The sequence below is a fragment of the Oncorhynchus nerka genome, linkage group LG24 (assembly GCF_034236695.1).
Source record: "Oncorhynchus nerka isolate Pitt River linkage group LG24, Oner_Uvic_2.0, whole genome shotgun sequence".
Lineage (NCBI taxonomy): Eukaryota > Metazoa > Chordata > Actinopteri > Salmoniformes > Salmonidae > Oncorhynchus > Oncorhynchus nerka.
In genome coordinates this window covers 79087391-79112779 of record NC_088419.1, presented here as the reverse complement: position 1 = coordinate 79112779, position 25389 = coordinate 79087391, and the positions used below count along the sequence as shown (strand labels likewise).

The 25389-nt window shown below is 48.3% G+C and overlaps 1 protein-coding gene across 1 annotated transcript in view; it reads left to right on the top strand.

The window, feature by feature from the left end:
• The window catches only part of LOC115120241 (zinc finger CCCH domain-containing protein 3-like), a 118584-nt gene that overhangs the window by 82441 nt on the left and 10754 nt on the right, over positions 1-25389 (top strand). Inside the window, exon 9 of the mRNA XM_065009178.1 lies at positions 24107-24238. Coding sequence (XP_064865250.1) covers positions 24107-24238 — 132 coding nt within the window. The remainder of the gene's footprint in view (positions 1-24106; positions 24239-25389) is intronic.

Sequence of the window (25389 nt, the reverse complement as noted above, 5' to 3'; positions counted from 1 at the left end):
TGGTAGAAGAGGGGCTGGATAGAGTTATGGCTGTTAGTTTTGCACCCAGAGTTATGGCTGGTAGAAGAGGGACTGTATAGAGTTATGGCTGGTAGAAGAGGGACTGTATAGAGTTATGGCTGGTAGAAGAGGGGATGTATAGAGTTATGGCTGGTAGAAGAGGGACTGTATAGAGTTATGGCTGGTAGAAGAGGGACTGTATAGAGTTATGGCTGGTAGAAGAGGGGCTGTATAGAGTTATGGCTGGTAGAAGAGGGGATGTATAGAGTTATGGCTGGTAGAAGAGGGGATGTATAGAGTTTTGGCTGGTAGAAGAAGAGCTGTATAGAGTTATGGCTGTTAGTTTTGCACCCAGAGTTATGGCTGGTAGAAGAGGGACTGTATAGAGTTATGGCTGGTAGAAGAGGGGCTGTATAGAGTTATGGCTGGTAGAAGAGGGGCTGTATAGAGTTATGGCTGGTAGAAGAGGGGCTGTATAGAGTTATGGCTGGTAGAAGAGGGGCTGTATAGAGTTATGGCTGTTAGTTTTGCACCCAGAGTTATGGCTGGTAGAAGAGGGGATGTATAAAGTTTTGGCTGGTAGAAGAATAGCTGTATAGAGTTATGGCTGGTAGAAGAGGGGATGTATAGAGTTTTGGCTGGTAGAAGAAGAGCTGTATAGAGTTATGGCTGGTAGAAGAGGGGATGTATAGAGTTATGGCTGGTAGAAGAGGTGCTGTATAGAGTTATGGCTGGTAGAAGAGGGGATATATAGAGTTATGGCTGGTAGAAGAGGGGATATATAGAGTTATGGCTGGTAGAAGAGGGGATGTATAGAGTTATGGCTGGTAGAAGAGGTGCTGTATAGAGTTATGGCTGGTAGAAGAGGGGATATATAGAGTTATGGCTGGTAGAGGAGGGGCTGTATAGAGTTATGGCTGGTAGAAGAGGGGCTGTATAGAGTTATGGCTGGTAGAAGAGGGGCTGTATAGAGTTATGGCTGTTAGTTTTGCACCCAGAGTTATGGCTGGTAGAAGAGGGACTGTATAGAGTTATGGCTGGTAGAAGAGGGGCTGTATAGAGTTATGGCTGGTAGAAGAGGGACTGTATAGAGTTATGGCTGGTAGAAGAGGGGCTGTATAGAGTTATGGCTGGTAGAAGAGGGGATGTATAGAGTTTTGGCTGGTAGAAGAATAGCTGTATAGAGTTATGGCTGGTAGAAGAAGAGCTGTATAGAGTTATGGCTGGTTTTGCAGAAGAGGGGCTGTATAGAGTTATGGCTGGTAGAAGAGGGGCTGTATAGAGTTATGGCTGGTAGAAGAGGGGCTGTATAGAGTTATGGCTGGTAGAAGAGGGGCTGTATAGAGTTATGGCTGGTAGAAGAGGGGCTGTATAGAGTTATGGCTGGTAGAAGAGGGGCTGTATAGAGTTATGGCTGGTAGAAGAGGGGCTGTATAGAGTTATGGCTGTTAGTTTTGCACCCAGAGTTATGGCTGGTAGAAGAGGGACTGTATAGAGTTATGGCTGGTAGAAGAGGGGATGTATAGAGTTATGGCTGGTAGAAGAGGGGATGTATAAGTTTTGGCTGGTAGAAGAATAGCTGTATAGAGTTATGGCTGGTAGAAGAGGGGATGTATAGAGTTATGGCTGGTAGAAGAGGTGCTGTATAGAGTTATGGCTGGTAGAAGAGGGGATATATAGAGTTATGGCTGGTAGAAGAGGGGATATATAGAGTTATGGCTGGTAGAAGAGGGGATGTATAGAGTTATGGCTGGTAGAAGAGGTGCTGTATAGAGTTATGGCTGGTAGAAGAGGGGATATATAGAGTTATGGCTGGTAGAGGAGGGGCTGTATAGAGTTATGGCTGGTAGAAGAGGGGCTGTATAGAGTTATGGCTGGTAGAAGAGGGGCTGTATAGAGTTATGGCTGTTAGTTTTGCACCCAGAGTTATGGCTGGTAGAAGAGGGACTGTATAGAGTTATGGCTGGTAGAAGAGGGGCTGTATAGAGTTATGGCTGGTAGAAGAGGGACTGTATAGAGTTATGGCTGGTAGAAGAGGGGCTGTATAGAGTTATGGCTGGTAGAAGAGGGACTGTATAGAGTTATGGCTGGTAGAAGAGGGGCTGTATAGAGTTATGGCTGGTAGAAGAGGGACTGTATAGAGTTATGGCTGGTAGAAGAGGGGCTGTATAGAGTTATGGCTGGTAGAAGAGGGGATATATAGAGTTATGGATGTTAGTTTTGCACCCAGAGTTATGGCTGGTAGAAGAGGGACTGTATAGAGTTATGGCTGGTAGAAGAGGGACTGTATAGAGTTATGGCTGGTAGAAGAGGGGCTGTATAGAGTTATGGCTGGTAGAAGAGGGGCTGTATAGAGTTATGGCTGGTAGAAGAGGGGCTGTATAGAGTTATGGCTGGTAGAAGAGGGACTGTATAGAGTTATGGCTGGTAGAAGAGGGACTGTATAGAGTTATGGCTGGTAGAAGAGGGGCTGTATAGAGTTATGGCTGGTAGAAGAGGGGATGTATAGAGTTATGGCTGGTAGAAGAGGGGATGTATAGAGTTATGGCTGGTAGAAGAGGGACTGTATAGAGTTATGGCTGGTAGAAGAATAGCTGTATAGAGTTATGGCTGGTAGAAGAGGGGCTGTATAGAGTTATGGATGGTTAGTTTTGGGACTGTATAGAGTTATGGCTGGTAGAAGAGGGACTGTATAGAGTTATGGCTGGTAGAAGAGGGGATGTATAGAGTTATGGCTGGTAGAAGAGGGGATATATAGAGTTATGGCTGGTAGAAGAGGGACTGTATAGAGTTATGGCTGGTAGAAGAGGGGATGTATAGAGTTATGGCTGGTAGTTTTGGGACTGTAGAGTTATGGCTGGTAGAAGAATAGCTGTATAGAGTTATGGCTGGTAGAAGAAGGACTGTATAGAGTTATGGCTGGTAGAAGAGGGACTGTATAGAGTTATGGCTGGTAGAAGAAGAGCTGTATAGAGTTATGGCTGGTAGAAGAGGGCTGGATGGATGTTAGTTTTGCAGTTATGGCTGGTAGAAGAGGGACTATATATAGTTATGGCTGGTAGAAGAGGGGCTGTATAGTTATGGCTGGTAGAAGGGGATATATAGAGTTATGGCTGGTAGAAGAGGGATAGAGTTATGGCTGGTATGATAGTTATGGCTGGTAGAAGAGGGGCTGTATAGAGTTATGGCTGTAGAAGAGGGCTGTAGAGTTATGGCTGTTAGTTTTGGGGATATAGAGTTATGGCTGGTAGAAGAGGGATGTATAGAGTTATGGCTGTTAGTTTTGCAGAGTTATGGCTGGTAGAAGAGGGCTGTATAGAGTTATGGCTGGTAGAAGAGGGGCTGTATAGAGTTATGGCTGGTAGAAGAGGGACTGTATAGAGTTATGGCTGGTAGAAGAGGGGCTGTATAGAGTTATGGCTGGTAGAAGAGGGGCTGTATAGAGTTATGGCTGGTAGAAGAGGGACTGTATAGAGTTATGGCTGGTAGAAGAGGGACTGTATAGAGTTATGGCTGGTAGAAGAGGGACTGTATAGAGTTATGGCTGGTAGAAGAGGGGCTGTATAGAGTTATGGCTGGTAGAAGAGGGGCTGTATAGAGTTATGGCTGGTAGAAGAGGGACTGTATAGAGTTATGGCTGGTAGAAGAGGGGCTGTATAGAGTTATGGCTGGTAGAAGAGGGGCTGTATAGAGTTATGGCTGTTAGTTTTGCACCCAGAGTTATGGCTGGTAGAAGAGGGACTGTATAGAGTTATGGCTGGTAGAAGAGGGGCTGTATAGAGTTATGGCTGGTAGAAGAGGGACTGTATAGAGTTATGGCTGGTAGAAGAGGGGCTGTATAGAGTTATGGCTGGTAGAAGAGGGGATATATAGAGTTATGGATGTTAGTTTTGCACCCAGAGTTATGGCTGGTAGAAGAGGGACTGTATAGAGTTATGGCTGGTAGAAGAGGGGCTGTATAGAGTTATGGCTGGTAGAAGAGGGACTTTATAGAGTTATGGCTGGTAGAAGAGGGGCTGTATAGAGTTATGGCTGGTAGAAGAGGGGCTGTATAGAGTTATGGCTGGTAGAAGAGGGACTGTATAGAGTTATGGCTGGTAGAAGAGGGGATGTATAGAGTTATGGCTGGTAGAAGAGGGACTGTATAGAGTTATGGCTGGTAGAAGAATAGCTGTATAGAGTTATGGCTGGTAGAAGAGGGGATGTATAGAGTTATGGCTGGTAGAAGAGGGGCTGTATAGAGTTATGGCTGGTAGAAGAGGGACTGTATAGAGTTATGGCTGGTAGAAGAGGGGATGTATAGAGTTATGGCTGGTAGAAGAGGGGCTGTATAGAGTTATGGCTGGTAGAAGAATAGCTGTATAGAGTTATGGCTGGTAGAAGAGGGGATGTATAGAGTTATGGCTGGTAAAGAGGGGCTGTATAGAGTTATGGCTGGTAGAAGAGGGGCTGTATAGAGTTATGGCTGGTAGAAGAATAGCTGTATAGAGTTATGGCTGGTAGAAGAGGGGATGTATAGAGTTATGGCTAGTAGAAGAATAGCTGTATAGAGTTATGGCTGGTAGAAGAGGGGATGTATAGAGTTATGGCTGGTAGAAGAAGAGCTGTATAGAGTTATGGCTGGTAGAAGAGGGGATGTATAGAGTTATGGCTGGTAGAAGAGGTGCTGTATAGAGTTATGGCTGGTAGAAGAGGGGATATATAGAGTTATGGCTGGTAGAAGAGGGCTGTATAGAGTTATGGCTGGTAGAAGAGGGGCTGTATAGAGTTATGGCTGTTAGTTTTGCACCCAGAGTTATGGCTGGTAGAAGAAGAGCTGTAAAGAGTTATGACTGGTAGAAGAAGAGCTGTATAGAGTTATGGCTGGTAGAAGAGGGGTTATATAGAGTTATGGCTGGTAGAAGAGGGGCTGGATAGAGTTATGGTTGGTAGAAGAGGTGATATATATAGTTATGGCTGGTAGAAGAGGGGCTGTATAGAGTTATGGCTGGTAGAAGAGGGGCTGTATAGAGTTATGGCTTGTAGAAGAGGGGATATATAGAGTTATGGCTGGTAGAAGAGGGGATGTATAGAGTTATGGCTGTTAGTTTTGCACCCAGAGTTATGGCTGGTAGAAGAGGGACTGTATAGAGTTATGGCTGGTAGAAGAGGGGCTGTATAGAGTTATGGCTGTTAGTTTTGCACCCAGAGTTATGGCTAGTAGAAGAAGAGCTGTAAAGAGTTATGGCTGGTAGAAGAGGGACTGTATAGAGTTATGGCTGGTAGAAGAGGGGCTGTATAGAGTTATGGCTGGTAGAAGAGGGGCTGTATAGAGTTATGGCTGGTAGAAGAGGGGCTGTATAGAGTTATGGCTGGTAGAAGAGGGGCTGTATAGAGTTATGGCTGGTAGAAGAGGGGCTGTATAGAGTTATGGCTGGTAGAAGAGGGACTGTATAGAGTTATGGCTGGTAGAAGAGGGACTGTATAGAGTTATGGCTGGTAGAAGAGGGGCTGTATAGAGTTATGGCTGGTAGAAGAGGGACTGTATAGAGTTATGGCTGGTAGAAGAGGGGCTGTATAGAGTTATGGCTGGTAGAAGAGGGGCTGTATAGAGTTATGGCTGGTAGAAGAGGGGATATATAGAGTTATGGCTGGTAGAAGAGGGGCTGTATAGAGTTATGGCTGGTAGAAGAGGGGCTGTATAGAGTTATGGCTGGTAGAAGAGGGGATGTATAGAGTTATGGCTGTTAGTTTTGCACCCAGAGTTATGGCTGGTAGAAGAGGGGTTATATAGAGTTATGGCTGGTAGAAGAGGGGATATATAGAGTTATGGCTGGTAGAAGAGGGGATATATAGAGTTATGGCTGGTAGAAGAGGGTCTGTATAGAGTTATGGCTGGTAGAAGAGGGGCTGTATAGAGTTATGGCTGGTAGAAGAGGGGCTGTACCCAGAGTTATGGCTGGTAGAAGAAGAGCTGTAAGTTATGGCTGGTAGAAGAAGGGCTGTATAGAGTTATGGCTGGTAGAAGAGGGGCTGTATAGAGTTATGGCTGTTAGTTTTGCACCCAGAGTTATGGCTGGTAGAAGAAGAGCTGTATAGAGTTATGGCTGGTAGAAGAGGGGCTTTATAGAGTTATGGCTGGTAGAAGAGGGTCTGTATAGCGTTATGGCTGGTAGAAGAGGGGCTGTATAGCGTTATGGCTGGTAGAAGAGGGGCTGTATAGAGTTATGGCTGGTAGAAGAATAGCTGTATAGAGTTATGGCTGGTAGAAGAGGGGATGTATAGAGTTATGGCTGGTAGAAGAGGGGATGTATAGAGTTATGGCTGGTAGAAGAGGGGATGTATAGAGTTATGGCTGGTAGAAGAATAGCTGTATAGAGTTATGGCTGGTAGAAGAGGGGCTGTATAGAGTTATGGCTGGTAGAAGAGGGGATCTATAGAGTTATGGCTGGTAGAAGAGGTGCTGTATAGAGTTATGGCTGGTAGAAGAGGGGATATATAGAGTTATGGCTGGTAGAAGAGGGGCTGTATAGAGTTATGGCTGTTAGTTTTGCACCCAGAGTTATGGCTGGTAGAAGAAGAGCTGTATAGAGTTATGGCTGGTAGAAGAGGGACTGTATAGAGTTATGGCTGGTAGAAGAGGGGCTGTATAGAGTTATGGCTGTTAGTTTTGCACCCAGAGTTATGGCTGGTAGAAGAGGGGATATATAGAGTTATGGCTGGTAGAAGAGGGGATATATCGTGTTATGGCTGGTAGAAGAGGGGCTGTATAGAGTTATGGCTGTTAGTTTTGCACCCAGAGTTATGGCTGGTAGAAGAGGGGATATATAGAGTTATGGCTGGTAGAAGAGGGGATATATAGTGTTATGGCTGGTAGAAGAGGGGCTGTATAGAGTTATGGCTGTTAGTTTTGCACCCAGAGTTATGGCTGGTAGAAGAGGGGTTATATAGAGTTATGGCTGGTAGAAGAGGGGATATATAGAGTTATGGCTGGTAGAAGAGGGGCTGTATAGAGTTATGGCTGGTAGAAGAGGGGCTGTATAGAGTTATGGCTGGTAGAAGAGGGGATATATAGAGTTATGGCTGGTAGAAGAGGGGATGTATAGAGTTATGGCTGGTAGAAGAGGGGTTATATAGAGTTATGGCTGGTAGAAGAGGGGATATATAGAGTTATGGCTGGTAGAAGAGGGGTTATATAGAGTTATGGCTGGTAGAAGAGGGGATATATAGTGTTATGGCTGGTAGAAGAGGGGCTGTATAGAGTTATGGCTGTTAGTTTTGCACCCAGAGTTATGGCTGGTAGAAGAGGGGATATATAGAGTTATGGCTGGTAGAAGAGGGGATATATAGTGTTATGGCTGGTAGAAGAGGGGCTGTATAGAGTTATGGCTGTTAGTTTTGCACCCAGAGTTATGGCTGGTAGAAGAGGGGTTATATAGAGTTATGGCTGGTAGAAGAGGGCTGTATAGAGCTATGGCTGGTAGAAGAGGGGCTGTATAGAGTTATGGCTGGTAGAAGAGGGGCTGTATAGAGTTATGGCTGGTAGAAGAGGGGTTATATAGAGTTATGGCTGGTAGAAGAGGGGATATATAGAGTTATGGCTGGTAGAAGAGGGGCTGTATAGAGTTATGGCTGGTAGAAGAGGGGCTGTATAGAGTTATGGCTGGTAGAAGAGGGGATATATAGAGTTATGGCTGGTAGAAGAGGGGATGTATAGAGTTATGGCTGGTAGAAGAGGGGTTATATAGAGTTATGGCTGGTAGAAGAGGGGATATATAGAGTTATGGCTGGTAGAAGAGGGGTTATATAGAGTTATGGCTGGTAGAAGAGGGGATATATAGTGTTATGGCTGGTAGAAGAGGGGCTGTATAGAGTTATGGCTGTTAGTTTTGCACCCAGAGTTATGGCTGGTAGAAGAGGGGATATATAGAGTTATGGCTGGTAGAAGAGGGGATATATAGTGTTATGGCTGGTAGAAGAGGGGCTGTATAGAGTTATGGCTGTTAGTTTTGCACCCAGAGTTATGGCTGGTAGAAGAGGGGTTATATAGAGTTATGGCTGGTAGAAGAGGGCTGTATAGAGCTATGGCTGGTAGAAGAGGGGCTGTATAGAGTTATGGCTGGTAGAAGAGGGGCTGTATAGAGTTATGGCTGGTAGAAGAGGGGCTGTATAGAGTTATGGCTGGTAGAAGAGGGGATATATAGAGTTATGGCTGGTAGAAGAGGGGATGTATAGAGTTATGGCTGGTAGAAGAGGGGCTGTATAGAGTTATGGCTGGTAGAAGAGGGGACTATATAGAGTTATGGCTGGTAGAAGAGGGGATGTATAGAGTTATGGCTGTTAGTTTTGCACCCAGAGTTATGGCTGGTAGAAGAGGGGATATATAGAGTTATGGCTGGTAGAAGAGGGGCTGTATAGAGTTATGGCTGGTAAAGAGGGGCTGTATAGAGTTATGGCTGGTAGAAGAGGGGCTGTATAGAGTTATGGCTGGTAGAAGAGGGGCTGTATAGAGTTATGGCTGGTAGAAGAGGGGCTGTATAGAGTTATGGCTGGTAGAAGAGGGGCTGTATAGAGTTATGGCTGGTAGAAGAGGGGATATATAGAGTTATGGCTGGTAGAAGAGGGGATGTATAGAGTTATGGCTGGTAGAAGAGGGGCTGTATAGAGTTATGGCTGGTAGAAGAGGGGCTGTATAGAGTTATGGCTGTTAGTTTTGCACCCAGAGTTATGGCTAGTAGAAGAAGAGCTGTAAAGAGTTATGGCTGGTAGAAGAAGAGCTGTATAGAGTTATGGCTGGTAGAAGAGGGGATGTATAGAGTTATGGCTGGTAGAAGAGGGGCTGTATAGCGTTATGGCTGGTAGAAGAGGGGATATATAGAGTTATGGCTGGTGGAAGAGGGGCTGTATAGCGTTATGGCTGGTAGAAGAGGGGATGTATAGAGTTATGGCTGGTAGAAGAGGGGCTGTATAGCGTTATGGCTGGTAGAAGAGGGGATATATAGAGTTATGGCTGGTGGAAGAGGGGCTATATAGAGTTATGGCTGGTGGAAGAGGGGCTGTATAGCGTTATGGCTGGTAGAAGAGGGGCTGTATGGCGTTATGGCTGGTAGAAGAGGGGCTGTATGGCGTTATGGCTGGTAGAAGAGGGGCTGTATAGAGATATGGCTGGTAGAAGCGGTGCTGTATAGAGTTATGGCTGGTAGAAGAGGGGATGTATAGAGTTATGGCTGGTAGAAGAGGGGATGTATAGAGTTATGGCTGGTGGAAGAGGGGATGTATAGAGTTATGGCTGGTGGAAGAGGGGCTGTATAGAGTTATGGCTGGTGGAAGAGGGGCTGTATAGAGTTATGGCTGTTAGTTTTGCACCCAGAGTTATGGCTGGTAGAAGAGGGGATATATAGAGTTATGGCTGGTAGAAGAGGGGCTGTATAGAGTTATGGCTGTTAGTTTTGCACCCAGAGTTATGGCTGGTAGAAGAGGGACTGTATAGAGTTATGGCTGGTAGAAGAGGGGATGTATAGAGTTATGGCTGGTAGAAGAAGAGCTGTATAGAGTTATGGCTGGTAGAAGAGGAGCTGTATAGAGTAGAGTTATGACTGGTAGAAGAGGGATGTATAGAGTTATGGCTGGTAGAAGAGGAGCTGTATAGAGTTATGGCTGGTAGAAGAGGAGCTGTATAGAGTTATGGCTGGTAGAAGAGGTGCTTTATAGAGATACAGCTTAGAGTCATGTTCCCACTATTGGCACAGCTCCTGTCTCTGTGCTCCCACTGGCAGTATTGAGATACAAATATACACACGACATACACACTGGCAGTATACACACCGAGAGCCACTCAGACACGTGACCTGTTTCTGGGGTAAGTGTTACGTGTTGAGAAGGGGTACGGGCGATGGCGCTATCATGACCAAAATGGTGATCCCTGTCCAGGGTTTCAGATGTCCCAATATGGTTCACACCTTAGCATGTAACACCTTAAAAGGCAAGGGTACACAACCCCCTAACTAACTAGACCACACACACACACGTGCACACAGACAGTTACACATGCCCATATGTTCACAGTCAGTCACACACACCCATTACTCTTGTGAAAGGCCTGAGACAAACACACCTGAACTGGATCCATCTCAAATAGGTCCGCAGTTAAAAGTAGGACACCTGCTCGTTTCAAAACAGTTTGATTTGGTTCCTAATGTTCTAGCCGTGTCTGAATCCTGGCTTAGGAAGACCACCAAATATTCTGAAATCTTCATCCCTAACTACAACATTTTCAGACAAGATAGAACGGCCAAAGAGGGCGGTGTTGCAATCTACTGCAGAGTTTTGTCCTACTATCCAGGTCTGTACCCAAACCATTTGAAATTCTACTTTAAAAAATCCACCTCTCTAAAAACAAGTCTCTCACTGTTGCCGCCTGCTACAGACCACCCTCTGCCCCCAGCTGTGCTCTGGACACCATATGTGAACTGATTGCCCCCCATCTATCCCCAGCCATCCTACAGTCTAAGCTTGATGTCCTCAATCTCACACAAATTATCTATGAACCTACCAGGTATAACCCCAAAGCCGTAAACACGGGCACCCTCATAGATATCATCCTAACCAACTTGCCCTCGAAATACACCTCTGCTGTCTTCAACTAAGATCTCAGCAATCACTGCCTCATTGCCTGCATCCGTAATGGGTCAGCGGTCAAACGACCTCCACTCATCACTATCAAACGCTCCCTGAAACACTTCAGCGAGCAGGCCTTTCTAATCGACCTGGCCCGGGTATCCTGGAAGGATATTGACCTCACCCCGTCAGTAGAGGATGCCTGGTTATTTTTTTTAAATGCCTTCCCACCATCTTAAATAAGCATGATCCATTCAAGAAATTTAGAACCAGGAACAGATATAGCCCTTGGTTCACTCCAGACCTGACTGCCTTTAACCAACACAAAAACATCCTATGGCGTTCTGCATTAGCATCGAACAGCCCCCGTAATATGAAACTTTTCAAGGAAGCTAGAAAGTTTTCAGGGAAGCTAGCTTTTTCAAGCAGAAATTTGCTTCCTGCAACACAAACTCAAAAAGTTCTGGGACACTGTAAAATCCATGGAGAATAAGTACACCTCCTCCCAGCTGCCTACTGCACTGAGGATAGGAAACACTGTCACCACCGATAAATCCACTATAATTGAGAGTTTCAACAAGCATTTTTCTACGGCTGGCCATGCTTTCCACCTGGCTAACCCTACCCTGGTCAACAGCACTGCACCCCCCACAGCAACTCGCCCAAGCCTTCCCCATTTCTCCTTCTCCCAAATCCAGTCAGCTGATGTTCTGAAAGAGCTGCAACTCTCCGAGTTGGGCATCTCCGGCGCGGCCCACGTCGCCCAGTCAAAACTGTTCGCTGCTCTGGCCCCCCAATGGTGGAACAAACTCCCTCACGACGCCAGGACAGCGGAGTCAATCACCACCTTCCGGAGACACCTGAAACCCCACCTCTTTCAGGAATACCTAGGATAGGATAAAGTAATCCTTCTCACCCCCCCCCCTTACTAGATTTAGATGCACTATTGTAAAGTGGCTGTTCCACTGGATGTCTTAAGGTGAACGCACCAATTTGTAAGTCGCTCTGGATAAGAGCGTCTGCTAAATGACTTAAATGTAATGTAAATGTAAATTATAGCTGGTAGCTAGTTAGCTAGCTTGCTTCAGTTGAGGGATTCCAGCTCCAATTTAAGTAGAAATACTTTAGAAAAAAGAGATCCACACCACATTGGGTGGGGCGGGTTGCAGGAGAGTATTTTAAAGTTGCGGTTTAGGAAAAATATAAAAAAGAATCAGAAGAAAAATATATAAAAGCATATATATACATAAGACAAGACAAAGACGTCTGACTGCTATGCCATCTTGGATATTAGGTTGTGTCTGGCCCACGGCGCAGAATTAAGTAATGTGGTTGTTTTTTTATCAGAGTATAACTAGGCCAGTCCGTATAGGGCAGGGATCATCAACTAGATTCAGGTGCGGGCCAATTTTTTTTCTCTCAAGTGGAAAGGGGGGCATAATTACAAATAATTTCTAGACTGCAAATTGTCCTTCAGAAGCCCAAACAGATATGTTTTACTAAAACATAATGATTTCAAACCTTGCTTACATTTATAGACCATCACATGTCTCTCTATTATGTGTGAGATTACAGGGGAATAGATATCCTGTTATTTTTACAATCTTTTATGTACAGCAATGAAAGTAAAATTCAAATTACAGCTTTTTTTTAAATGTATTTATTTTTGCTCTGAAAACTTGGGGAGCCAAATCAAATCAACCATGGGCGCCAGTTGGGGAATCCTGGTTCAGGGAAAAGGAAAGTGGTGACACTAAATAGGGAAAGATGTTTTCCTCTAGAAAAACAACCCACAGACAGGTGTCCAGTCCAGGCTCGCCATCCAACACACACACACAAAAAGACCAAGACATGCATGAACGCACGCACGCACACATACACACAGTCAATCACACAGACCGAGACACACACGCACAGTCACATCCACACCCACCCACACACTGAGACACACGCGCACAGTCACATACACACCCACACCCACCCACACACTGAGACACACACACACACGCAATTCTGTGCACCTGTGTCGGCTGTCATGCTGTGGTCCCAGAGTGCCTAGAGGCCAGCTGTCCGTTTATCTTACAGGGGCAGTGAAATGAATGGGGAGTGGAGGGGGGGACTAGAGAGGTGGGGGTAGGGGGGACTAGAGAGGTGTGGGTAGGAGTGAGTAGAGGGGGGGGACTAGAGAGGTGGGGGTAGGGGGACTAGAGAGGTGGGGGTAGGGGGACTAGAGAGGTGGGGGTAGGGGGACTAGAGAGGTGGGGGTAGGGGGACTAGAGAGGTGGGGGTAGGGGGACTAGAGAGGTGGGGGTAGGGGGAGTAGGGAGGTGGGGGTGAGTAGGGAGGTGACGGTGGGGGGAGTAGAGAGCTGGGGGTAGGGGTGAGTAGGGAGGTGGGAGGGGGACTAGAGAGGTGTGGGTAGGAGTGAGTAGAGAGGTGTGGGTAGGGGTGAGTAGAGAGGTGGGAGGGGGGACTAGAGAGGTGGGGGTAGGGGTGAGTAGAGAGGTGGGGGTAGGGGTGAATAGAGAGGTGGGGGTAGGGGCGAGTAGAGAGGTGTGGGTAGGAGCGAGTAGAGAGGTGTGGGTAGGGGTGAGTAGAGAGGTGGGGGTAGGGGTGAGTAGAGAGGTGGGGGTAGGGGTGAATAGAGAGGTGGGGGTAGGGGTGAGTAGGGAGGTGGGAGGGGGACTAGAGAGGTGTGGGTAGGAGTGAGTAGAGAGGTGGGAGGGGGGACTAGAGAGGTGGGAGGGGGACTAGAGAGGTGGGGGTAGGGGTGAGTAGAGAGGGGGAGTAGGGGCGAGTAGGGAGGGGGGGACTAGAGAGGTGTAGGTTGGGGTGAGTAGAGAGGTGGGGGTAGGGGCAAGTAGGGAGGTGGCGGAGATGGCGGTGGGGGGACTAGAAAGGTGGGGGTAGGGGGAGTAGGGAGGTGGGGGTGAGTAGGGAGGTGACGGTGGGGGGGGAGTAGAGAGCTGGGGGTAGGGGTGAGTAGGGAGGTGGGAGGGGGACTAGAGAGGTGTGGGTAGGAGTGAGTAGAGAGGTGTGGGTAGGGGTGAGTAGAGAGGTGGGAGGGGGGGACTAGAGAGGTGGGGGTAGGGGTGAGTAGAGAGGTGGGGGTAGGGGTGAATAGAGAGGTGGGGGTAGGGGCGAGTAGAGAGGTGTGGGTAGGAGTGAGTAGAGAGGTGTGGGTAGGGGTGAGTAGAGAGGTGGGGGTAGGGGTGAGTAGAGAGGTGGGGTAGGGGTGAATAGAGAGGTGGGGGTAGGGGTGAGTAGGGAGGTGGGAGGGGGACTAGAGAGGTGTGGGTAGGAGTGAGTAGAGAGGTGGGAGGGGGACTAGAGAGGTGGGAGGGGGACTAGAGAGGTGGGGGTAGGGGTGAGTAGAGAGGTGGGAGTAGGGAGGGGGGGACTAGAGAGGTGTAGGTTGGGGTGAGTAGAGAGGTGGGGGTAGGGGCAAGTAGGGAGGTGGCGGAGATGGCGGTGGGGGGAGTAGAGAGGTGGGGGTAGGGGTGAGTAGAGAGGTGGGGGTAGGGGTGAGTAGAGATGGGGGTAGGGGTGAGTAGAGAGGTGGGGGTAGGGGTGAGTAGAGAGGTGGGGGTAGGGGTGAGTAGAGATGGGGGTAGGGGCGAGTAGAGATGGGGGTAGGGCGAGTAGAGAGATGGGGGTAGGGGCGAGTAGAGAGATGGGGGTAGGGGCGAGTAGAGAGATGGGGGTAGGGGCGAGTAGAGAGATGGGGGTAGGGGCGAGTAGAGAGATGGGGGTAGGGGCGAGTAGAGAGATGGGGGTAGGGCGAGTAGAGATGGGGGTAGGGGCGAGTAGAGAGGAGTGGGGGTAGAGAGGGTGAGGGGGTAAGTAGAGAGGGTGAAGTGGACGGGGGTCGGGATAGAGGGGAACAGTGGTGTAAAGTTTTTTTGGGCATCTGTACTTTACTATTTATATTTTTGACAACTTTTACTTCGCGACATTCCTAAAGAAAATTATGTACTTTTTACTCCATACATTTTCCCAGACACCCAAAAGTGCATTTTGATCATCACTGATCATCCCTACTGCCTCTGATCTGGCAGACTCACGAAACACAAAGGCTTTGTTTGTAAATTATGTCTGAGTGTTGGAGTGTTCCCCTGGCTAGCTGTAGATGATGTCTGGGTGTTGGAGTGTTCTCCTGGCTATCTGTAGATGATGTCTGAGTGTTGGGAGTGTTCCCCTGGCTAGCTGTAGATGATGTCGGAGTGTTGGAGTGTTCCCCTGGCTAGCTGTAGATGATGTCTGGGTGTTGGAGTGTTCCCCTGGCTAGCTGTAGATGATGTCGGAGTGTTGGAGGGGTGGGGTGGCGGGAAGGATAGGGGTGGGGTGGGGTGAGGAAGGGAAAGGAGAGGGCCGAGGTGGGGTGAGGTGATGATGTCTGAGTGTTGGAGTGTTCCCCTGGCTATCTGTAGATGATGTCTGAGTGTTGGAGTGTTCCCCTGGCTATCTGTAGATGATGTCTGAGTGTTGGAGTGTTCCCCTGGCTAGCTGTAGATGATGTCTGAGTGTTGGAGTGTTCCCCTGGCTAGCTGTAGATGATGTCTGAGTGTTGGAGTGTTCCCCTGGCTATCTGTAGATGATGTCTGAGTGTTGGAGTGTTCCCCTGGCTATCTGTAGATGGGAAGAAAGTAAATGGTGTCGTCTGGTTTGCCTAATATAAGGAGTTTGAAATGATTTGTAATTTTAGCAATTATATTTACTTTTGATACTTAAGTATATTTAAAACCTTTCTTTTACTTAAGTAGTATTGTATTGGGTGACTTTCACTTTTTCTTGAGTCATTTTCTATTAGGGTATCATTACTTAAACTCAAGTATGACAATTGGGTACTTTTTCCACCACTGGAGGGGAGTGGGGGGGTATCCATCTGAACTTTATCCTGGCGCTACTGGGGGCTGGGGATAGGTGAGGAGCCCCAATCCTGTGCTCCTCACAAATAACACCCCGAAACTAGACCCCCTGTACCCCCCACCTCTGCCCGTCCCAACCCCCCGTTCCCTGGCGACCGTACACACAGCCAGCACATAAACACATCATGATAGCTGGACAAGCTGCAGCCTGGATAAATATTTCTGTAGCAGTTAATTAGATAGAACTGATCCCATTCCAACAAGGCGGCCTGGATCTCTCATTCCCTTCCCCCTGGCCCTCTCCTACCCTTAACCCCTTCCTGGCCCTCTCTTTCCCCCTCACCCCATCCTGGCCCTCTCCTACCCTTAACCCCTTCCTGGCCCTCTCCTACCCTTAACCCCTTCCTGGCCCTCTCCTACCCTTAACCCCTTCCTGGCCCTCTCCTACCCTTAACCCCTTCCTGGCCCTCTCCTACCCTTAACCCCTTCCTGGCCCTCTCCTACCCTTAACCCCTTCCTGGCCCTCTCTTTCCCCCTCACCCCACCCTGGCCCTCTCCTTCCCCCTCACCCCACCCTGGCCCTCTCCTTCCCTTCACCCCACCCTGGCCCTCTCCTTCCCTTCACCCCACCCTGGCACTCTCCTTCCCCCTCACCCCACACCGGCCCTCTCCTTCCCTTCACCCCACCCTGGCACTCTCCTTCCCCCTCACCCCTCCCGGCCCTCTCCTTCCCCTCACCCTACCCCTCTCCTTCCCTCACCTCCCACCCTGGCCCTCTCTTTCCCCCCACCCCCACCCCTCTCCATCCCCTCACCTCACCCCACCTCGGCCCTCTCCTTTCCCTTCCTCACCCCACCCCACCCCTATCCTTCCCGCCACCCCACCCCTATCCTTCCCGCCACCCCACCCCTCTCCTTCCTCCCACCCCACCCCTCTCCATCCCCTCACCCCATCCCGGCCCTCTCCTTCCCCCTCAACCCACCCCGGCCCTCTCCTTCCCCTCACCCTACCCTCTCCTTCCCTCTCCTCCCACCCTGGCCCTCTCCTTCCCTCCACCCCACCCCTCTCCTTCCCTCCACCCCACCCCTCTCCTTCCCTCCACCCCACCCCTCTCCATCCCCTCACACCATCCCGGCCCTCTCCTTCCCCCTCAACCCACCCCGGCCCTCTCCTTCCCCCTCACCCCACCCCGGCCCTCTCCTTCCCCTCACCCTACCCCTCTCCTTCCCTCTCCTCCCACCCTGGCCCTCTCCTTCCCCCCACCCCTCTCCATCCCCTCACCCCATCCCGGCCCTCTCCTTCCACCCACCCCACCCCTCTCCATCCCCTCACCCCATCCCGGCCCTCTCCTTCCCCCTCAACCCACCCCGGCCCTCTCCTTCCCTCACCCTACCCCTCTCCTTCCCTCTCCTCCGATCCTGGCCCTCTCCTTCCCCTCACCTCACCCCTCTCCTTCCCCTCACCCCACCCTGGCCCTCTCCTTCCCCCTCACCCCACCCTGGCCCTCTCCTTCCCCCTCACCCCACCCTGGCCCTCTCCTTCCCTTCACCCCACCCTGGCCCTCTCCTTCCCTTCACCCCACCCTGGCACTCTCCTCCCCTCACCCCACCCCCGGCCCTCTCCTTCCCTTCACCCCACCCCGGCCCTCTCCTTCCCTTCACCCCACCCCTGGCACTCTCCTTCCCCTCACCCCACCCGGCCCTCTCCTTCCCCCTCACCCCACCCCGGCCCTCTCCTTCCCCTCACCCCACCCCGGCCCTCTCCTTCCCCTCACCCCACCCGGCCCTCTCCTTCCCTCACCCTACCCCACCCCTATCCTTCCCGCCACCCCACCCCTCTCTATCCCCTCACCCCACCCCTCTCTATCCCCTCACCCCATCCCGGCCCTCTCCTCCCACCCTGGCCCTCTCTTTCCCCCTCACCTCACCCCACCCCTCTCCTTCCCCTCACCCCACCTCGGCCCTCTCCTTCCCCTCACCTCACCCCACCTCGGCCCTCTCCTTTCCCTTCCTCACCCCACCCCACCCCTATCCTTCCCGCCACCCCACCCCTCTCCTTCCCCCACCCCACCATTCTCTATCCCCTCACCCCATCCCGGCCCTCTCCTTCCCCTCACCCTACCCCTCTCCTTCCCTCTCCTCCCACCCTGGCCCTCTCCTTCCCCCTCACCTCACCCCACCCCTCTCCTTCCCCTCACCCCACCCGGCCCTTCCCCTCACCCCACCCCTCTCCTCTTCTTCCCCTCACCCCACCCCACCCCTCTCCTTCCCCTCAACCCACCCGACCCTCTCCTTCCCCTCACCTCGGCCCTCTCCTTTCCCTTCCTCACCCCACCCCTATCCTTCCCCCACCCCTCTCCATCCCCTCACCCCATCCCGGCCCTCTCCTTCCCCCTCAATCCACCCCGGCCCTCTCCTTCCCCCTCAACCCACCCCGGCCCTCTCCTTCCCCCTCAACCCACCCCTGGCCTCTCCTTCCCCCTCAACCCACCCCGGCCCTCTCCTTCCCCTCACCCTACCCCTCTCCTTCCCTCTCCTCCCACCCTGGAGCTATAGAGAGAAAAGGAGCTAAAGAGAGAGAGAGAGAAAAAAGGAACTATCTCTCTAGCTCCTTTTCTCTCTCTAGCTCCTTTTCTCTCTCTCTAGCTCCTTTTCTCTCTCTCTCTAGCTCATTTTCTCTCTCTCTCTCTAGCTCATTTTCTCTCTCTCTCTCTCTTTAGCTCCTTTTCTCTCTCTCTATCTCTCTCTAGCTCCTTTTCTCTCTCTCTCTCTCTCTCTCTAGCTCCTTTTCTCTCTCTCTCTCTCTCTCTCTAGCTCCTTTTCTATCTCTCTATCTCTCTTTAGCTCATTTTCTCTCTCTCTCTCTCTCTAGCTCCTTTTCTCTCTCTAGCTCCTTTTCTCTCTCTCTCTCTCTTTAGCTCCTTTTCTCTCTCTATAGCTCCTTTTCTCTCTCTCTCTAGCTCATTTTCTCTCTCTCTCTCTCTTTAGCTCCTTTTCTCTCTCTCTCTCTCTCTCTCTCTAGCTCATTTTCTCTCTCTATCTCTCTTTAGCTCCTTTTCTCTCTCTCTCTCTCTCTTTAGCTCCTTTTCTCTCTCTTTAGCTCCTTTTCTCTCTCTATAGCTCCTTTTCTCTCTCTCTCAGCTCCTTTTCTCTCTCTATAGCTCCTTTTCTCTCTCTCTCTAGCTCATTTTCTCTCTCTCTCTCTCTTTAGCTCCTTTTCTCTCTCTCTCTCTCTCTCTCTCTCTCTAGCTCATTTTCTCTCTCTCTCTCTCTCTCTCTCTAGCTCCTTTTCTCTCTCTTTAGCTCCTTTTCTCTCTCTTTAGCTCCTTTTCTCTCTCTCTCTAGCTCCTTTTCTCTCTCTCTAGCTCATTTTCTCTCTCTAGCTCCTTTTCTCTCTCTCTCTCTCTAGCTCCTTTTCTCTCTCTAGCTCCTTTTCTCTCTCTCTAGCTCATTTTCTCTCTCTAGCTCCTTTTCTCTCTCTCTCTCTCTCTCTCTCTCTCTAGCTCCTTTTCTTTCTATCTCTCTCTCTCTCTTTAGCTCATTTTCTCTCTCTCTCTCTCTCTCTCTAGCTCATTTTCTCTTTCTAGCTCCTTTTCTCTCTCTCTCTCTCTAGCTCCTTTTCTTTCTATCTCTCTCTCTCTCTTTAGCTCATTTTCTCTCTCTCTCTCTCTCTCTCTAGCTCATTTTCTCTTTCTAGCTCCTTTTCTCTCTCTCTCTCTCTAGCTCCTTTTCTCTCTCTAGCTCCTTTTCTCTCTCTAGCTCCTTTTCTCTCTCTCTAGCTCCTTTTCTCTCTCTAGCTCCTTTTCTCTCTCTAGCTCCTTTTCTCTCTCTCTCTCTAGCTCCTTTTCTCTCTCTCTCTCTAGCTCCTTTTCTCTCTCTAGCTCCTTTTCCCTCTCTAGCTCCTTTTCCCTCTCTAGCTCCTTTTCTCTCTCTCTCTCTAGCTCCTTTTCTCTCTCTAGCTCCTTTTCTCTCTCTCTCTAGCTCCTTTTCTCTCTCTCTCTCTAGCTCCTTTTCTCTCTCTAGCTCCTTTTCCCTCTCTAGCTCCTTTTCCCTCTCTAGCTCCTTTTCCCTCTCTAGCTCCTTTTCTCTCTCTAGCTCCTTTTCTTTCTATCTCTCTCTCTCTCTTTAGCTCCTTTTCTCTCTCTCTCTCTAGCTCCTTTTCCCTCTCTAGCTCCTTTTCTCTCTCTAGCTCCTTTTCTCTCTCTCTAGCTCCTTTTCTCTCTCTCTGGCTCCTTTTCTCTCTCTCTGGCTCCTTTTCTCTCTCTCTCTCTCTCTCTCTAGCTCCTTTTCTCTCTCTCTCTCTAGCTCCTTTTCTCTCTCTAGCTCCTTTTTTCTCTCTAGCTCCTTTTCTCTCTCTCTAGCTCATTTTCTCTCTCTCTAGCTCCTTTTCTCTCTCTCTCTCTAGCTCCTTTTCTCTCTCTAGCTCATTTTTCTCTCTCTAGCTCATTTTCTCTCTCTAGCTCCTTTTCTCTCTCTCTCTCTAGCTCCTTTTCCCTCTCTAGCTCATTTTTTCTCTCTCTAGCCCCTTTTCTCTCTCTAGCTAATTTTTTCTCTCTCTAGCCCCTTTTCTCTCTCTCTAGCTCCTTTTCTCTCTCTCTAGCTCCTTTTCTCTCTCTAGCTCCTTTTCTCTCTCTAGCTCCTTTTCTCTCTCTCTATCTCTCTCTCTATCTCCTTTTCTCTCTCTAGCTCCTTTTCTCTCTCTCTATCTCTCTCTCTATCTCCTTTTCGCTCTCTCTCTCTAGCTCATTTTCTCTCTCTCTCTCTCTAGCTCATTTTCTCTCTCTCTCTCTTTAGCTCCTTTTCTCTCTCTCTCTCTCTCTCTCTCTCTAGCTCCTTTTCTTTCTATCTTTATCTCTCTTTAGCTCCTTTTCTCTCTCTCTAGCTCCTTTTCTCTCTCTAGCTCCTTTTCTCTCTCTAGCTCCTTTTCTCTCTAGCTCCTTTTCTCTCTCTCTCTCTCTCTCTCTCTCTCTCTCTTTAGCTCCTTTTCTCTCTCTAGCTCCTTTTCTCTCTATCTCTCTTTCTAGCTCATTTTTTCTCTCTCTAGCCCCTTTTCTCTCTCTCTAGCCCCTTTTCTCTCTCTCTAGCCCCTTTTCTCTCTCTCTAGCCCCTTTTCTCTCTCTCTAGCCCCTTTTCTCTCTCTCTAGCTCCTTTTCTCTTTCTAGCTCCTTTTCTCTCTCTAGCTCCTTTTCTCTCTCTCTCTCTCTCTCTCTCTCTCTCTCTCTCTCTCGCTCCTTTTCTCTCTCTCTCTCTAGCTCCTTTTCCCTCTCTAGCTCCTTTTCTCTCTCTAGCTCCTTTTCTCTCTCTCTCTAGCTCCTTTTCCCTCTCTAGCTCCTTTTCCCTCTCTAGCTCCTTTTCTCTCTCTAGCTCCTTTTCTCTCTCTAGCTCCTTTTCTCTCTCTAGCTCCTTTTCTCTCTCTAGCTCCTTTTCTCTCTCTCTAGCCCCTTTTCTCTCTCTCTAGCTCCTTTTCTCTCTCTAGCTCCTTTTCTCTCTCTCTCTCTAGCTCCTTTTCCCTCTCTAGCTCATTTTTTCTCTCTCTAGCCCCTTTTCTCTCTCTAGCTCATTTTTTCTCTCTCTAGCCCCTTTTCTCTCTCTCTAGCTCATTTTTTCTCTCTCTAGCCCCTTTTCTCTCTCTCTAGCTCATTTTTTCTCTCTCTAGCCCCTTTTCTCTCTCTCTAGCTCCTTTTCTCTCTCTAGCTCCTTTTCTCTCTCTAGCTCCTTTTCTCTCTCTAGCTCCTTTTCTCTCTCTAGCTCCTTTTCTCTCTCTCTCTAGCTCCTTTTCTCTCTCTCTCTCTCTCTCTCTCTCTCTCTAGCTCCTTTTCTCTCTCTCTCTCTAGCTCCTTTTCCCTCTCTAGCTCCTTTTCTCTCTCTAGCTCCTTTTCTCTCTCTCTCTCTAGCTCCTTTTTCCTCTCTAGCTCCTTTTCTCTCTCTAGCTCCTTTTCTCTCTCTAGCTCCTTTTCTCTCTCTCTCTCTCTAGCTCATTTTTTCTCTCTCTAGCCCCTTTTCTCTCTCTCTAGCTCCTTTTCTCTCTCTAGCTCCTTTTCTCTCTCTAGCTCCTTTTCTCTCTCTAGCTCATTTTCTCTCTCTCTCTAGCTCCTTTTCCCTCTCTAGCTCATTTTTTCTCTCTCTAGCCCCTTTTCTCTCTCTCTAGCTAATTTTCTCTCTCTCTAGCTCATTTTCTCTCTCTCTAGCTCCTTTTCTCTCTCTAGCTCCTTTTCTCTCTCTCTATCTCCTTTTCTCTCTCTCTAGCTCATTTTCTCTCTCTTTAGCTCCTTTTCTCTCTCTCTAGCTCCTTTTCTCTCTCTAGCTCCTTTTCTCTCTCTCTATCTCCTTTTCTCTCTCTAGCTCCTTTTCTCTCTCTCTAGCTCATTTTCTCTCTCTCTCTCTTTAGCTCCTTTTCTCTCTCTCTAGCTCCTTTTCTCTCTCTCTCTCTCTCTCTCTCTCTCTAGCTCCTTTTCTCTCTCTCTCTCTAGCTCCTTTTCCCTCTCTAGCTCCTTTTCTCTCTCTAGCTCCTTTTCTCTCTCTCTCTCTAGCTCCTTTTTCCTCTCTAGCTCCTTTTCTCTCTCTAGCTCCTTTTCTCTCTCTCTCTCTAGCTCCTTTTTCCTCTCTAGCTCCTTTTCTCTCTCTAGCTCCTTTTCTCTCTCTAGCTCCTTTTCTCTCTCTCTCTCTCTAGCTCATTTTTTCTCTCTCTAGCCCCTTTTCTCTCTCTCTAGCTCCTTTTCTCTCTCTAGCTCCTTTTCTCTCTCTAGCTCCTTTTCTCTCTCTAGCTCATTTTCTCTCTCTCTCTAGCTCCTTTTCCCTCTCTAGCTCATTTTTTCTCTCTCTAGCCCCTTTTCTCTCTCTCTAGCTAATTTTCTCTCTCTCTAGCTCATTTTCTCTCTCTCTAGCTCCTTTTCTCTCTCTAGCTCCTTTTCTCTCTCTCTATCTCTCTCTCTATCTCCTTTTCTCTCTCTCTAGCTCATTTTCTCTCTCTTTAGCTCCTTTTCTCTCTCTCTAGCTCCTTTTCTCTCTCTAGCTCCTTTTCTCTCTCTAGCTCCTTTTCTCTCTCTCTAGCTCCTTTTCTCTCTCTAGCTCCTTTTCTCTCTCTCTAGCTCATTTTCTCTCTCTCTCTCTCTTTAGCTCCTTTTCTCTCTCTTTAGCTCCTTTTCTCTCTCTCTAGCTCCTTTTCTCTCTCTCTCTCTCTCTAGCTCCTTTTCTTTCTATCTCTCTCTCTCTCTTTAGCTCCTTTTCTCTCTCTCTAGCTCCTTTTCTCTCTCTAGCTCCTTTTCTCTCTCTAGCTCCTTTTCTCTCTCTAGCTCCTTTTCTCTCTCTATCTCCTTTTCTCTCTCTCTAGCTCATTTTCTCTCTCTCTAGCTCATTTTCTCTCTCTCTCTCTTTAGCTCCTTTTCTCTCTCTTTAGCTCCTTTTCTCTCTCTCTAGCTCCTTTTCTCTCTCTCTCTCTCTCTAGCTCCTTTTCTCTCTCTCTCTCTAGCTCCTTTTCTCTCTCTAGCTCCTTTTCTCTCTCTCTATCTCTCTCTCTCTATCTCCTTTTCTCTCTCTAGCTCCTTTTCTCTCTCTATTTCTCTCTCCATCTCTCTCTCTCTCTAGCTCCTTTTCTCTCTCTCTATCTCTCCCTCTATCTCCTTTTCTCTCTCTCTAGCTCCTTTTCTCTCTCTCTAGCTCCTTTTCTCTCTCTCTCTCTAGCTCCTTTTCTCTCTCTCTCTCTAGCTCATTTTCTCTCTCTCTCTCTAGCTCCTTTTCTCTCTCTAGCTCCTTTTCTCTCTCTAGCTCCTTTTCTTTCTCTCTCTCTCTCTCTCTCTCTAGCTCCTTTTCTCTCTCTCTAGCTCCTTTTCTCTCTCTCTAGCTCCTTTTCTCTCTCTAGCTCCTTTTCTCTCTCTCTCTCTCTTTCTCTCTCTCTAGCTCCTTTTCTCTCTCTAGCTCCTTTTCTCTCTCTAGCTCCTTTTCTCTCTCTCTCTCTCTCTCTCTCTCTCTCTCTCTCTCTCTCTCTCTCTAGCTCCTTTTCTCTGTATCTCTCTCTCTTTAGCTCCTTTTCTCTCTCTCTCTGTCGTTCTCTCTCTTAACTCTCTCTCTCTTTACTCTCTCTCTGTTTTTCTCTCTATTTACTCTCTCCCGGTCTTTCTCTCTGTCTTTCTCTCTTCTTTCTCTCTTTACTCTCTCTCTTTCTCTCTTTACTCTCTCTCTCTTTCTCTCTTTACTCTCTCTCTTTCTCTCTTTACTCTCTCTGTTTTTCTCTCTCTTTCTCTCTTTACTCTCTCTGTTTTTCTCTCTTTACTCTCTCTCTGTTTTTCTCTCTTTACTCTCTCCCGGTCTTTCTCTCTCTTTACTCTCTCTCTCTGTCTTTCTCTCTTCTTTCTCTCTTTACTCTCTCTCTTTCTCTCTTTACTCTCTCTCTTTTTACTCTCTCTCTCTTTCTCTCTTTACTCTCTCTGTTTTTCTCTCTTTACTCTCTCTCTCTTTACTCTCTTTCTCTCTTTACTCTCTCTCTCTCTCTTTCTCTCTTTACTCTCTCTGTTTTTCTCTCTTTACTCTCTCTCTCTGTTTTGCGTCTCTCGTTCTCTCTCTTAATTAAATGTTCAAATCAATTTCAAATGTTTTATTCGTATGTCATTCCTGTAGATATATTGTAACAACAACTTCTCTCTCTAGATGCCTGTGTGTTCGTACTTCCTGAAGGGTATATGTAACAACAGTAGCTGTCCCTACAGCCATGTATACGTGTCCCGCAAAGCTGCTGTGTGCCAGGACTTCATCAGGGGGTACTGCCCTCAGGGTCAGAAGGTATAACACACACACGCGTACAGTCAGTCACAAACATTCTCTCCATCTCTCTCTTTATCATGATCTACTGCCATGTGGCAGAAAAGTTACATTCACACTCATGTACATCCTCTACACAGATATACACTACATTACCAAAAGTATGTGGACACCTGCTCATCAAACATCTCATTCCAAAATCATAGGCATTAATATGGAGTTGGTCCCCCCTTTGCTGCTATAACAACTTCCACTCTTCTGGGAAGGCTTTCCACTAGATGTTGGAACATTGCTGCGGGGACTTGCTTCCATTCAGCCACGAGCATTAGTGAGGTCGGGCACTGATGTTGGGCGATTATGCCTGGCTCGCAGTCTGTGTTCCAATTCATCCCAAAGTTGTTCAATGGGGTTGGGGTCAGGACTCTGTGCAGGCCAGTCAAGTTCTTCCACACCAATTTTGGCAAAGGATTTCTGTATGGACCTCACTTTGTGCACAGGGGTATTGTCATGCTGAAACAGGAAAGGGCCTTCCCCAAACTGTTGCCACAAAGTGTGAAGCACAGAATCGTCTAGAATGTCATTGTATGCTGTAGTGTAAAGATTTCTCGTCACTGGAACTAAGAGGCCTAGGCCGAACCATGAAAAACATCCCCAGACCATTATTCCTCCTCCACCAAACTTTACAGTTTGCACTATGCATTGGGACAGGTAGCGTTCTCCTGGCTTCCGCCAAACTTAGATTTGTCCAACGAACTGCCAGATGGTGAAGCGTGATTCATCACCCTAGAGAACGTGTTTCCACTGCTCCAGAGTCTTAATGGCAGTGACCTTTACACCCCTCTAGCCGATGCTTAGCATTGTGCATGGTGATCTTAGGCTTGTGTGCGGCTGCTCTGCCATAGAAACCCATTTCATTAAGCTCCCAACAAATAGATCTTGTGCTGACGTTGCTTCCAGAAGTATTTTGGAACTCTGTAGTGGGTGTTGCAACCGAGGACAGACGATTTTTACGCGCTCCAGCACACAGCGGTCCCATTCGGTGAGCTTGTGTGGCCTACACAGGAGGTTTGGAAGAACTAGCTCTTGGTAATGACTGGAGAGGAAAGTCACTGAGCTCTTCATTAAGGCCATTTTACTGCCAATGTTTGTCTATGGGGATTGCCTGGCTGTGT